General features: G+C 34.6%; 1 protein-coding gene across 2 annotated transcripts; it reads left to right on the forward strand.

The window, feature by feature from the left end:
- Window positions 1-5830: 5830 nt before the first annotated feature.
- On the forward strand, window positions 5831-11750 carry LOC122289853 (probable boron transporter 2). 2 transcript variants are annotated; one of them, XM_043097201.1, is made up of 12 exons: window positions 5831-7183; window positions 7410-7454; window positions 7607-7799; window positions 7888-8026; window positions 8301-8466; window positions 8706-8872; window positions 8997-9170; window positions 9298-9393; window positions 9845-9982; window positions 10101-10420; window positions 10775-11045; window positions 11230-11750. In XM_043097201.1, exons 1-12 carry the CDS (start codon window positions 7117-7119, stop codon window positions 11524-11526), a joined length of 2073 nt encoding a protein of 690 aa, XP_042953135.1. In that variant the 5' UTR covers window positions 5831-7116; the 3' UTR covers window positions 11527-11750. The 2 variants fall into 2 exon arrangements, with proteins under 2 accessions (XP_042953135.1, XP_042953134.1); XM_043097200.1 differs by having other exon boundaries at window positions 5832-7183; window positions 7372-7454.
- Window positions 11751-13989: the final 2239 nt, after the last annotated feature.

Raw genomic sequence — 13989 nt, forward strand, 5'->3', positions numbered from 1 at the left:
AAAAGTAATGAATAAAAAATTTCAATTAATAATATAAAAAATAAAAAAAAAACTATTCATCATCTATTTTTCTATCATCTTATGATGTGTCGTTAAATGATTAGAGATTATTTATTATATTTAACTTATAAACCTATCATCTAATACCACATCATGGAATAATGAGGAAATGATGAAAAATAAAATGATGAATAGCATTTCTCTAAAAAATAATATTCATTTTCTTTTTCTAACTATCAAATATCCTTTCACCATCCTGTGAAGTGGAACTAGATAATTGATGGAAAACTGAAATTAGAAAAATATTCCAATTATTTTATATGACCGTATCAATAAGTACTGATTAAAGAATGATGAAATGCATTATTAATTTATTACTATATAAACAAGTAGTGTTAGATAAATTGTGTTAGAATGTGCAAATGTCGTGTACTTATTTAAAAAAATAAATAAAATTTATAATTAAAAATTTATTATTTTTATGTAAATTTTATATTTATTCATTTATTTTAAAATGAGTGCGTAGCAATATATATATATATATATATATATATATATATGGCAAATGAGTGAAAAAGGGTGGCAAAGGTTTCTCACTTCTCAACAATTATTGATCACAGAATCAAAAGTCAAACAACATGAAGGAAGAAGAAGAAGATCAAATCAATTAGCAAGGTTAGCATGGATGCATGCATATAGTCATGACCGTTACAAAAGATATAGTAAAAAAAACAAGAAATCTTAGATCATCATCCTTAACCAATTGAAAGTGATATTTGCGGCTGGTTTTTGCTGCCCCATCCAATCAAATTATTTATATGATTCATATTATATATAAATATATTCCTTTTATAATAAGATACATCTTTTTCGTGTAAAAGACAATAATAATGCATCATTATTTTATTACACATGAGAAAAAGAGAGTCCCGTATCAAACTTTTATACTCATAACTTATTTGAATTGGGGGACCCATTAATATTAGGACACGACCTAATTTTTTCATAAACAAAAGTCTTAATCTGCTAGACTTTGGACCATTAAATTAAGTTCATATCACTTTAGTTGTTGATGTAACCATGCATACAATATATAAATACGTACGCACATGGATCGGATCATGAGTGCACATAAAAACACATATTTTTGCCCCAAAGAGAAAGAAATCAATTCATCCTTTTCTTTCTATTCTTTCGTGTAAAATAAGGAACTGCGTACGTACGTGGCCCTCATGGCTCGGCCTCTAAAGAATTTCTTGCACGTACTAAATTACCAATTCCTTACATGACCAATAATTTGATCATGATCGAGTCATTATAAATTAAAAAGTTAATGTCAATTGCGTCGTGTTGTGTTAATTAATAATTCAAGTAAGTACTTCATTTCTATGTTGACACAAACTTTACACGAATTGTTAAATAAATCAATCAACTTAATATGAACACGACATGCCTATTTCACAATTTGACTTGTCATTTAACTGTTTATGTATCCAAATTGGGTCATATTAACTGTTAATATATAAATTTGCGCAACAAACTGGAATGGAAAAATGAACTATCCTCGACCCACGATGGTGATTTGGGCCTCGATAAGGTGCTCTTCGTTTTTATCTATAAAATAAATAATAAATAATCAAATAAAAATAAATAAATAGAAACATAGGAATTTATGTGATTCGGTATAATGCCTACGTCCACGAGTTGTTTGGAGGCGAAATCCACTATAATGGATGATTTTATATTCTCTCATGGTCTCACGTATCTTTCAATACAATGAAAAAATTTAAGAAAGATCCTATGGAGTTGTAATGTGTGGTGGAGTTTGGGCATAGGGATTAGCTTCTCTGGAGAGCTTATGCATGGAGTTTGTTAGAGTCAGTCAGATTTGTGAAGATCTCCTCTTTCTATAGAGATCTATTTTCTTGGAATGATTGAGTTCAATTTGCCTTGTGAAACATTTTCCTTTTTAGAGCTTGAGTCCCTTTTCTAATTTCAAGAGTCTGATATTTCAATTTGTCTTATCTCTACTTAGTTTTATCTCTTAATTTGATTTTTGACCTTAATTATCTTAAGACTAAATTGTTGGGTGCTGATTTGACCCATACATCAACCTTATTTGACTTGTTTAACAAACATTAATGGATCCCTCTTGCTATTGTATATATGAGAAGGTAAAGGCCATGCATGAAAAGATTAAAATGAGTGGCTTTTTTTTTTTTTTTTTTTAAATAATCTACAACTCATTTTTTGGCCAAAATTAATGTGGCAAACACTAACGTATCATTGATCGACTAACTCGGATGATTTGGGTAACTTATTTTTTAATAGGGTCACTCTTAGGTCAAATCATATATAAATCCTAAGGATTAAACGGAATGTGACATGATTGCCTAATTAAGTCACTAATGGGTGAACTTGAACTAATCCTAACTCTCGGTTATATGTTCAACTCTATTAATTACTATTGCCTGTCATATTGGTCGTGTTAAGTTGAGGTTGTTTTAAAAATTGATAGCCCTAAACATTAAAGTTAGAAAAGATGGGTTTCTAGATTTATTGGCCGGCCAAACTCTAGTATCTAGATTAAGAAAAAAAGACATAAAAAGTAACTCCACAATATATATTTATTAATTCTATCATGTGAATTATTTTTTAAACAACAATATTAAATATTGCTCAAAATCATGCCATAGGAGAAACCTTATGTGTCTATCTTGAATGAGGATTAATCCCCAAGACAACATTTAAATTACCCAATCACTTTAATTTCCACAAATCGATTCATGAAACAAATATAAAAAAGAAAAATGCTAAATATACTTGAGAAATACTTACAAAAAACTTATTTCTCTACACGTCAGTTATTGATATGTTGAAAATCATAAAATTAAAACTAGCTAAATGAATCTGATAAGTAAAATTGTAAATAAAACTATAAGTATATGTATCACTACTCTATGAAAAATAACTCTCATTACTACGTAGATGATTTATGTTTGAGATCGACAATTTATATAAAAAATAGTCATTAGTGCAAGTAAGCAAAGAAGACATCCAAAACGTGTAAGCAATACCAACCCAAAGCAAACTAAACATGACGTACAATGCGTGCTACTGCAGGTGGTTGGAAGCAAAAGGATCGTGACTTAATTAGTTTCTCTCACCAAAATTTCATGTTCGAGAAGAAGAATTCATGTTTTATATATATGTACATTAATTTACCAAGTCGATGACTGACTCTAAAAAGCTTTGTATTGATGCAAAAACCAGTATTAATTAATAAACATCATTGAAATCATGATCATGTGGGGGTACCAATTATATCAAAAGCCTCAAATTTGCAGACGTCCCAATTTCTTAACTCCTAAAATAGAAGACATGCTCTAAAGTGACGAGATTTCAAAGTCTTAGACTACGAGCATCGAGAACTAATCTGTTTGTCGATGGGAGCACCGCAATTATAACGTTGTATGTCGTTGGACCACCCAAACAAAAACCTTAAACGTCTATTCTTCGAAAGTAAGGGATATGAGGAAGAAGAACCAGATCATGTCTTTCGATGTTATTGAAATGGGATGGATATAGTGCATGGCTTGGGTTGTAATATTAAGATTTGACGATGAAGGCGCGCATTTCCAATATTTACAAGCTTTTGTCCACGTGTAAGTTGTGACATGGTGCAAGTCCATCCACGTGTAAGATAATAGGTCAAGTACACTGTTAAAAAGTGGATAGAATAATAATTTGTTCGTACCCATGTTTGTAATGACTTTTAAACTCCAATTATAATTTGAGTAGTCATTTTACAGTTTAAGCCTGAATGTTACTTGAGTTTTTCTTAATAATTACAAATGACATCAAAGCCAATTTTAAGAATAAATACACTTTTTGTAAATGGGTTGTCATGTATCCTGCTCTCACCTCTTATATTCTCTCTTTTAATTATGATTTGTTTTGTTATATATTTTTTTATTTATTTATTTATCTAGTTTTGGATTACTATTTTTGTTCATTAGGATTTTGGGTTTTAATGATGATTATGTTTGTAGAAGGGTGAGATGGCCGAGGTAAAATTGGAAGAGTGTTGTCTTGAGAATAAGCAATCGACGGCCGCTTCCAGCTCCTCTATATTCGAAGGCAGTGGTAGTGCAACTCTCAAGTCTCCAGGGAAGTGTAGCCCGGCTCCAACATCACCTGGTGGTGGACTAGTGGTAGTGGATGCTGGTGGTGGAGGTCTAGTGGTTGTTGGTTCTGCTCAGCGTGCTTTTTCGTCTACTGGCTATTTTATCATCAAGTTCGTTCAAGAGAAATTAAGCATAAAGAAAGCTATCCCATATGTACAAGTGTAGCATGAATTTAGAGTGATTGCTGAGGTGGCAACTTTTAAGTAGATGGTTGTTTTACTGAAAAATCAGACCGACTGCTTAGCAATGGAACTGTTTCTTAAAAATATCTGCTGTAAAAATATTTGATGTCATGCCTTTATGTGCCAACTTGTGAACAAAAGGTGTAAACTAAATCTTACACCATATCTAGACAATAGAGACTCTCAATATCAAGATACATATATATATATTTTTATGCTAGTTGATATAGCATACTACTATATGACTAGTGTGTTTAGTGTGTTAATAAGCAAATTTACAAATAAATTTTTTATTGAATGGTATTGGGAGAAGTTGGTTTAGCCCTGCCTAAAGGGTAAGAATGCAGTAGCAAGGATAAGGGATATGATGACTGTACTAAGATGCTGATTAGGAAGTTAAACTCAAGATGTGCTGTAGATGATAAGGTGATGATAAAGTTGCAATAAAATTCAAGAGTTAGGTATGTGAGTGATTAAATAATCTTATGATAATGGTGATGTATGGTACCAACTACCAAAGGAATATGCGCAAGCGCACACAAAGTTTTGAAAGCTTTTATTTATTTATTTCATAACTCTTTGACCAACAGTTACGATATCAAAAGCTTCATCTTTATGGTGGAATGTTTTATTATTCTCCTGATTTTTCACAATAGTAATCTAATTTCTTATTTTATTTTATTTTTATTGAATGCTATGGATTTTATACAAAACTAAAATAATACTAAAAAAGTGAAACTTGATTGAATTTTAGAGTTTTAAGAAAGCATAATGCACATCAACATTCATAATTTAGAAGAATTTCACATGGGTATGTAATCTTAAGATAAAAACTTAAATATACCACAGTGACTAAAAAAATGGATTTTGTATAATTCATGGAATGGACGAAAAGGAAAAAAAAATTAAAATGAAAAAGGTGTTGTGTGTTCATCTGATAGCAAAACCTTTTTTTAAAAAAAAAAAAGATAAAAAGAGTTCAAAATTATAGCCACAAGCTTAGAAAAGCCTGAGACGGGGGTTTCAACTTTCCTTGATCTTGGGTCTTTTCGAATTTCGGTCGCTTTGGTGGCTAGAGCTTTTCAGTTCATCACTGTTTTGTCTTCCTCTAGGCAGCTCCTTGAGACTCAAAACTTTTCGCTCTTTGCTGTTTGTTTAATCACAACCCTCGAAGAATGGAGCGTATGGTGGTAACCAAGCATTTGAGGCCTCAAAATAAAGATTAGGAGAAATAATATACTTTTGAAATAATGACTTCATTAAAAATTATGTACCTGTACTATAACATGTTTTTGAGAAGGGAAGACTGAAAGCACACTGAATAATTTACCGATAGTTTACAATTCAACAGAATCCGAAGAAAGTTAAACATCTTTTTTTTTTTTCGGTCAAATTTTTTTTTTCTTATTTTCTCAGCAAAAGGCAGGTTTTTTGTGGTTTTTTTTCTCTGCCAGTAGGCTGTCTCTGTCTCTCTCTCCGCTTTCTCTCGTCATTTTGTTTGTTCTACTCCACTGCTGAGAGCCTGAGAGACTTATTTATGCTTAGTCATCGTACACTATCTCTTTCACGCGAAAATCCCTCGCAAGTTTGCTGAAAGCCTGAAAGATCTATAAGTTTCACGTTCTTTGCTCGTTAATTGCCTGAGTTGTCAGTAGAACCTTTCCTGCCTTCTTTTATATTTCTGTGCTCTCGGTCTCTCGCCTTTTGTAACTCCGAGCCTTTTTTTATCTGCCAGTTCTCCAAGTGTTCGCGTTGTTGCTAAGAAGGGTCTTCTTTGAATAATGTAACTTTGGTTTAGCTGTTCTGATTGGTTCTTTTCCCAGTTTGGTCGATGCCCATTTGCTTAAAAGTGTTCTGAATCAATCTTGTTTGTGGTTTTAATCATGGGTTCTCGCTAGTCTTGCTGAATAGATAATCTATGTTCATCTTTCTATTGATACCCGTTTGCTTCAAATAGTTCTGAACCATCGCAAATGCAGCTTTTACTAATGGGTTCTCCTTAGTTTGGTGCTTGTTGCTCTTTTTAATTTCCCAACTCTAGAGCTTGACTGCGATTTCCACCAATTTAAGCATGTAAAGTTATATCCTGTAATTAATTCTTAGCATTCCGCTTCATTTTGTTTTGTTGATGTTTTTCTTGATAGTTAGAAGAAAGGGGCGGTGATGGATCTGAGCTTTGTCAAAGTCAACCTTCTGATCTGACCATATGCAGAGCGTCTGTCAATTTTATTAAAGTTTAGAACTTCCTAATTCACTATGAATTCCATTCGTTAATATCCTTGATTCTTTACCAAGATAAGGAATCCATGTAGTTGCATCCATTACCGACTAGTTTTTTTGCTCTTCCTCGTAGCAATATACTCCCACATTCTTTATAAGTCACTTGAGATGTAAATTCTGTAATTGTAATTATTTGCCCATGGATATTATCAAGGGTCTGTTATACTTGATGAGTCGACATTCTTTTTTCCTTTTCTCTCAAACTCCAACGATGAAGAAGAAATCATTGCCTCTCTGCCCATAATTTTGCCTATACATACACAGATATATTTTCTCATGCAAGTCTAGTTACCATGTTGGCCTCTCGAGTCCCTTAAAATCCAAACCTGAATTAAGCATCTTTCATTCCACATATTTCCCGGGTTAATTGTTACTCAAACAAAAAACTAAATAAGTTATCATCCCTTCTTCACAAACTATTCGACGTATCATGGAGGAAACATTTGTTCCCCTTCGTGGGATCAAGAATGACCTCAAAGGAAGACTTTTGTGCTATAAACAAGACTGGACCGGTGGTATCCGAGCGGGTATCAGGTTTGTGACTCTTGTATTTCTTATCCATATATAACAATTTGACTAATAATGTTGTTAAAGATATTGAACTTACTACCGCAATTTGCTAGGAATCACAGTTTCTGGTCCATGGATAACTTTCAATTCTGTAGATATTGCCACTTTTATATTTTTACTATGAATATATTATCATTATCTCCAATCACTAGGATCCTGGCTCCAACAACGTACATATTTTTTGCTTCAGCAATTCCAGTTATATCTTTTGGGGAGCAGCTGGAGAGAAATACAGGTGTGATGGATTTTCCTTTTTTGGCTGCCAACTTCCTATTCTAGTTACTTATCCCCCCATCTCCCCAAATATAAAATACGCAAACATATTATTATAGCTGATAAATTGGGAATGGTTTTCTCAGACATTGTTTGTTTGATTATATGTTGCAGAAGGAAGTTTGACTGCTGTGCAAACTCTTGCCTCAACAGCACTTTGTGGTGTTATCCACTCAGTTGTTGGAGGACAGCCCCTACTTATTCTAGGAGTGGCTGAGCCAACTGTGCTGATGTATACATTCATGTTCAACTTTGTTAAGGACCGGAAGGATTTGGGGCAGGAGCTCTTCTTAGCCTGGACTGGATGGTATCACATAAACACTTGGGTACTTGAACAATCCAAAGGGCTTGATGTTTAGTGATATTTGACACCCTATACATAATTGGGTTTTCAGGGTCTGTGTGTGGACGGCGCTTTTGCTCTTCTTGCTGGCCATTCTGGGTGCCTGCTCGATTATCAATAGATTTACACGCCTTGCTGGTGAATTGTTTGGTCTGCTAATTGCAATGCTATTTATGCAGCAGGCCATACGGGTGAATATCATTTATGGTTTTAATTTTTTAAATAGTAATTTCATTTTGACTAATGAGGACTGGAAGGTTCTTGAAATAACATTAGATCTGAAAGTTGGTTGAAAAGCTTCTACGGTATTGAGTAATTTTCATGGTGGTTATAAGTCCTCAAATACCAGACCTTTTCCCCAAGTGACTTAACAAGCTAATTTGCTTTGCTAATATTCTATTTTTTATCAGTACTTCGTAAAAATTCTTTTCGCTGTACCTTCAATTCAAGGATCTTATGATACAGGGACTTGTGGAAGAGTTTGGCATACCCCAGAGGGAGAATCCAAATCAGACTGCATTCCAGCTATCCTGGCGATTTGGCAATGGAATGTTTGCATTGGTTCTGTCCTTTGGCCTTCTTCTTACTGCACTAAGCAGTCGTAAAGCTAGATCCTGGCGCTATGGGACTGGTATGTGGAGTTTGCTTTTGAAGTATCAAGCATAGGGTCAAATGATTAAATTTGATCTGCTCCAAATGTTCTTCAATTAGTAAATTTGATATCATCTTTTTATTTTTTCCCCTTTGATTGTCTTTTTAATGAAATTGTTAGTTTCGTGCTGTCAGGTGAAAGAAATATTTTCCTTTATCTATGCTGTGGATCATATATGTTATTAGTTTTCTTATGTTATAGGTGTTTCAAATTTATAGGTTGGCTACGGGGATTTATTGCGGATTATGGAGTTCCTTTAATGGTGCTTGTATGGACTGGTGTCTCTTACATCCCTGTAAATGATGTCCCAAGAGGGATCCCCAGGCGTCTTTTCAGTCCAAATCCATGGTCTCCAGGGGCATACTCAAATTGGACGGTTATAAAGGTGAATCTTATGGTTTGTCAAATAGCTGCTAAGACTCCTCTGTGGCATCTGCTTCAGGGACACCCAAATTTTGTTTCCTTATATCTGAAGCTTGGCTACAAACTCATGTTGTTAAGTTGTGCAGGACATGTTGAACGTTCCTCCATTATATATAGTTGGAGCATTTATACCAGCAACTATGATTGCTGTACTTTACTACTTTGATCACAGTGTTGCATCCCAACTTGCCCAGCAGAAGGAGTTTAATCTGAAGAAACCCGCTTCATATCACTATGACCTTCTTCTTCTGGGTTTCTTGGTGAGCTGTCTCTAAGAAATACCAAATTCACCTGTAATTTTGTCGAAATACTCCCATCTATAAAAGAATTTTTATTAATCTATCCAAGGAAACTTCTCATTCTAGTTTTTGTATTATTTTTTGTCAGGTAATATTATGTGGGCTTATTGGCATTCCTCCTTCCAACGGTGTAATCCCACAATCTCCAATGCATACAAAAAGTTTAGCCACTCTAAAACATCAGGTAAACCACCTTATTGTGTTCTGGAAGTTAATGAGTCTCATTTTACAGTTCTAGAATCCGTTTATTTTTGTTTGCAAGTTTATCAGAGCGTAGAATTCAGATCGTTAGAAAAAAGTTCTGCAATCCCAGCACAAATGACAAACCAAAATCCAACCATTCTTTGAATTCATTCCAATGATCCTAATCATCTGATAATATGTGTACTCGTTGCGTTGGTACTAATTGGACAGTTGAGAATATCTGTCTGACAGTTATGAACTCTAATATAATCCTTGTCCCATCTTCCAATTTTGACTTATCCTGCAATGAGAATGCATCTCCTTGCCTTTTTGTTTTTTGCCTTCCTCTTTGAATGTTAGTTGCTTTCTGAATTCTTTTTGTTTCTGAATTCTTCTTTCTCCTGACGTATATATTAATAAATACAATGGGCCTTTTGGTTTCTCTGGAGCAGCTTTTGCGGAATAAGCTTGTAGTGACAGCCCGACAAAGTATGTGTAAGAATTCAAATTTGGGTCAATTATACCAGAACATGCAAGAAGCATATAATGAAATGCAGACTCCGCTAACCTACCAAATTCCATCCACTCTGGTAAGCTTATGATTTTATATATATGCAAAGATACACACACACACACAGACACACACACACACACACACACACACACATATATATACATTTTCTTGTCTTAGGTCCATGCTTCAAACAGGGTCTTAAAGAGCTGAAAGAATCCACTATTCAATTAGCCTCCAGTAATGGCTATCTTGGTGCCCCTGTTGATGAGACAGTTTTTGATGTGGATAAGGATATTGATGATCTTTTGCCTGTCGAAGTTAAAGAACAACGCCTTAGTAATCTGCTTCAGGCATTAATGGTTGGCAGTTGTATTGCTGCGATGCCTCTTCTAAGGAAGATCCCAACTTCAGTTCTTTGGGGCTACTTTGCTTTCATGGCAATTGAAAGCTTGCCTGGAAATCAGTTCTGGGAGAGGATATTGTTGCTTTTCACTGCTCCAAGTCGAAGATACAAGTAAGTTTCTGCTCATATTTCTAGTTATTCTTGTTAATCGCCATGGGTTTGAGGACATCAAGTTCTTCCATACTGGGGAATTATACTTCCAACATATTTTCATATCTTCATGATCTCTAATGCTTATCTCTTTTTTTCCTCAGAAAATGGCTTTATAATTCTAATTCTCATATGTAGAATGGTCTCGTATACAACCATGGATATTTTTTCTTTTGGTTTTAATTTCTTATGTATCCATGGGATTTTTTATAATTTCAAATGATGGCTTTTCACTGCTCCATGTGTGTGTGACATTATGAACATAATTAGCCTTAATTTTAGATGAAACAAATGATATTTACATAATTTTGTTAGGGTGCTGGAGGAGTATCATGCAACCTTTGTCGAGACTGTGCCCTTCAAAACAATTGCCACCTTCACCTTGTTCCAGACAGCTTACTTGCTTGTATGTTTTGGCATAACATGGATACCATTAGCTGGGGTCCTTTTCCCACTGTTGATCATGCTTCTTGTGCCAGTGCGACAGTATTTTCTCCCCAAGTTATTTAAAACTGCCCATCTGCATGACTTGGATGCTGCAGAATATGAGGAAGCCCCTGCGATTGCTTTCAACATGTCAGTTCAAGTAAGTGTCTTAACCATTCTGTTCATTTAGGTAGACATATTGAAACATAATATCTAGACTAAATGTCGTTCTTGCATTCCCTTTCATGATGATGATTCAAAATTGCATTCCATTCTAAAACAGGCCATTATCAGCTAATCTCCTGATGCTTATCACCACATTTTGATGTTTTATGTACTATCAGGACCAGGATGCTCAGGCAAGAATTCCTAACATTGATGGTGCGGAAATTCTTGATGAAATCATCACAAGAAGCCGTGGTGAGATCCGTCTCACTCAGAGTGCTAAGGTAACAAGTTCAACCCCTATTTTGGATATCAGGCCTACTCATAGCCTGCAGGCATCACCAAGAAAATACAGCCCCCGTGTAAATCAACTGAGGGGGGAACAGAGTCCCAGATTGAAAGGAAAAGAAGTTGAAGCAAAACAAACTCCCAGTCCCGGGCCATCTATTCTTGGACAAAGCCCTCCTCGTAGTTAAGTTTTAAGCTAAAACCTAAATTTGTGATTATTGTGAGGTTAGTAGTCAAGGGTGCTCGAGAGGTCCTGTTCTAAATCATGTAACCAAGTGTTATCTTGCAGATGCGTGTTTCTTTTATTTCGTCCAACCTTCTATGCTGTTGTAGGTTGATTGTCAGTACTAATACTACTCTTGCTTTGTATTTACTTATATATATATAAAAAAAAAAAAAAAGAATTACTCCTTGTATCCCTCTTATAGGCTGGGCAGAGAATGTACACTTACGATAATGGATAACAGGTCTATTTATTTTCACTGCTTCCGTTGGTTGGTCATCTTATATACTTCCCTCTTTAAGTAATCTGCATTCTGAAAGTGGTACGGGATCAGGAAGGGATGGAATAGAGGGAAGATCAATTTAACTAGCTTTTGATAGGGCTGCAAGGAGCAGCATATAATTTTTTTTTTCCAAGTTGAATAAAAATAAAAAGTATCAATAGAAGTGTGCTTCTATTACTCGATCTGTTCAGCATTGATCATAAACACTAGTGCTCCCATCTTTCATTTGTGTGGGGGCGATTCATTACTGAATTCAGCATTCATATATGATATGTTCATGTCAATTACCTTAATTACTACCCTTCCACTCGATCCAAAAATCAAATTATGAGATTTACAAATAACAGTTATACTGCTAAATCTATGGTAATCAAAGCCCCTCTATGGTAAACTTTTGGGAAAGGAGGATATGTTCTTGATGTAGGAGGCTTATTCATTAAATTATTTGTATGACACGAGGAAAAAACTCATTTACAAGCTTGTCTATTGACACATCAACACCCTACTGATGTGGAAAGAAGTATTTATGTTTTTATTTTTATAATAATTATAATGGGTCTCATAATAAGTGTTATATTTACACACTAGCAGGATTGTAAGTAGTAGAAAATGGGTAAAACATGGATATATATTACTTGAGGTCCTTTAATTCATGCTATAGTAGAAAATTCAGGGAGGCCATTCTAACTCTAATTTTAACTTGTTTTACACTCCTGGTCTTGGTTGTCATCAGGGACATTGAATTCATGGGATTTGACACCTATATCATCTTCCGTAAAAGGCAGTACATCAAAGGTGAGCCTTTTTACCAGATTTTGAAAGCCGTGCCAATTGCATTGCAAGTTTGATGAAGTTCATGTTGATCAGGCTTCCACTCATGGCTTCATGATTGTTTTTTGGGGGGGGGGGGGGGGGGGGGGTGTGAATCTTTTCCTATATAGCATTGAGAGCACCACACTATTAGCTTTATAATGGAGTAGGCCAGCTACTAGCTGTTTTTGTACTTCCCAACTTTTCTTTCCTTTTCCTTGCATCACTTTCTAATCCTGGATTCAAATCTACCGCTACCTTTTACATCTGCATTAGTTCTATCAACCTCCTTTCTTATAAGATGTAATTAACCTCTGTTTTGGAAGATTTAAATAACCTTTTTTTTTCTTGTCTTATGCAAATCTTCATGGATTCTACATCTGAATGTCACTATAAATTCAGTTCTCTGTCTATATCCACAGTAAAAGCCTCATCATTCACAAGGATAAGGAAGTTTGGTTGGTAGAGATTTGGTGATTGATTAGATAGGTTGTCCCTCCGGGTACACTAAGTTAGTGGAATAAGCATGCATACAATTCCTTCCATTATCTGGACCCTGCTCTCTCTACTACTGGATCCTCGTGTCACTCAAATATTTGCCATCCTTTCAAGACAGAGATAGATGATAGAAATTGAGTACCACCCATCTTTAATTGTTATACCATGATACCCATAAATCTAGGCATTCAAGTATGCTGAGGTAAGGTCATTTTTGTTTTTGTGTGAATATAAAAAACTGTTACAATAGAAATAAAAAAGATATCAAAGTCATCAATTTCTCATTTTTAAGTCATTTTCAGTCACGTTGGCCAGCAGTATGGTCTGATGGCCCATGTCTTGGTCTTTTGATGGTGTTTGATGGTTGTGCTTGAGATGAACATTAATGATTTTCAGAGTAATAAATAACAATAAAAAAGAAAATATATAGATTTACGTAATTCGATATTAATAGAGCTTGGAGAAGTGAAATCTACTATAAATATGGTTTAATACAAACTTTCAAGGTCTCTCTAGCTATTTGATACAATATTCATGGATAAGAAGAATAAGGAAGAAGAAAAGGTAAAGTCAGGTCACCAAAGTGCGGTCCCTTGCCTATCTCGTATTTCCCTCCTTTCGCCCTTCAATCTTTCCTCCTTTATTCTTATCGTTATCAATTTAAAGTAAGGGTGTAGATCGATTCAGTTTGGGGGGTCAGTCCATCATTTTTTCCGGACCGGTAGTTATCGGTTCGATCCGTTTGGTCTAGTCCAATTAGTTTTTTCTATTTTTATTTTTCAAATAAATTAATAAAAAAATTTATTCAAATTATTAAATTAAAATTACGTGAATTAT

This window comes from Carya illinoinensis, chromosome 12, assembly GCF_018687715.1.
Source record: "Carya illinoinensis cultivar Pawnee chromosome 12, C.illinoinensisPawnee_v1, whole genome shotgun sequence".
Lineage (NCBI taxonomy): Eukaryota > Viridiplantae > Streptophyta > Magnoliopsida > Fagales > Juglandaceae > Carya > Carya illinoinensis.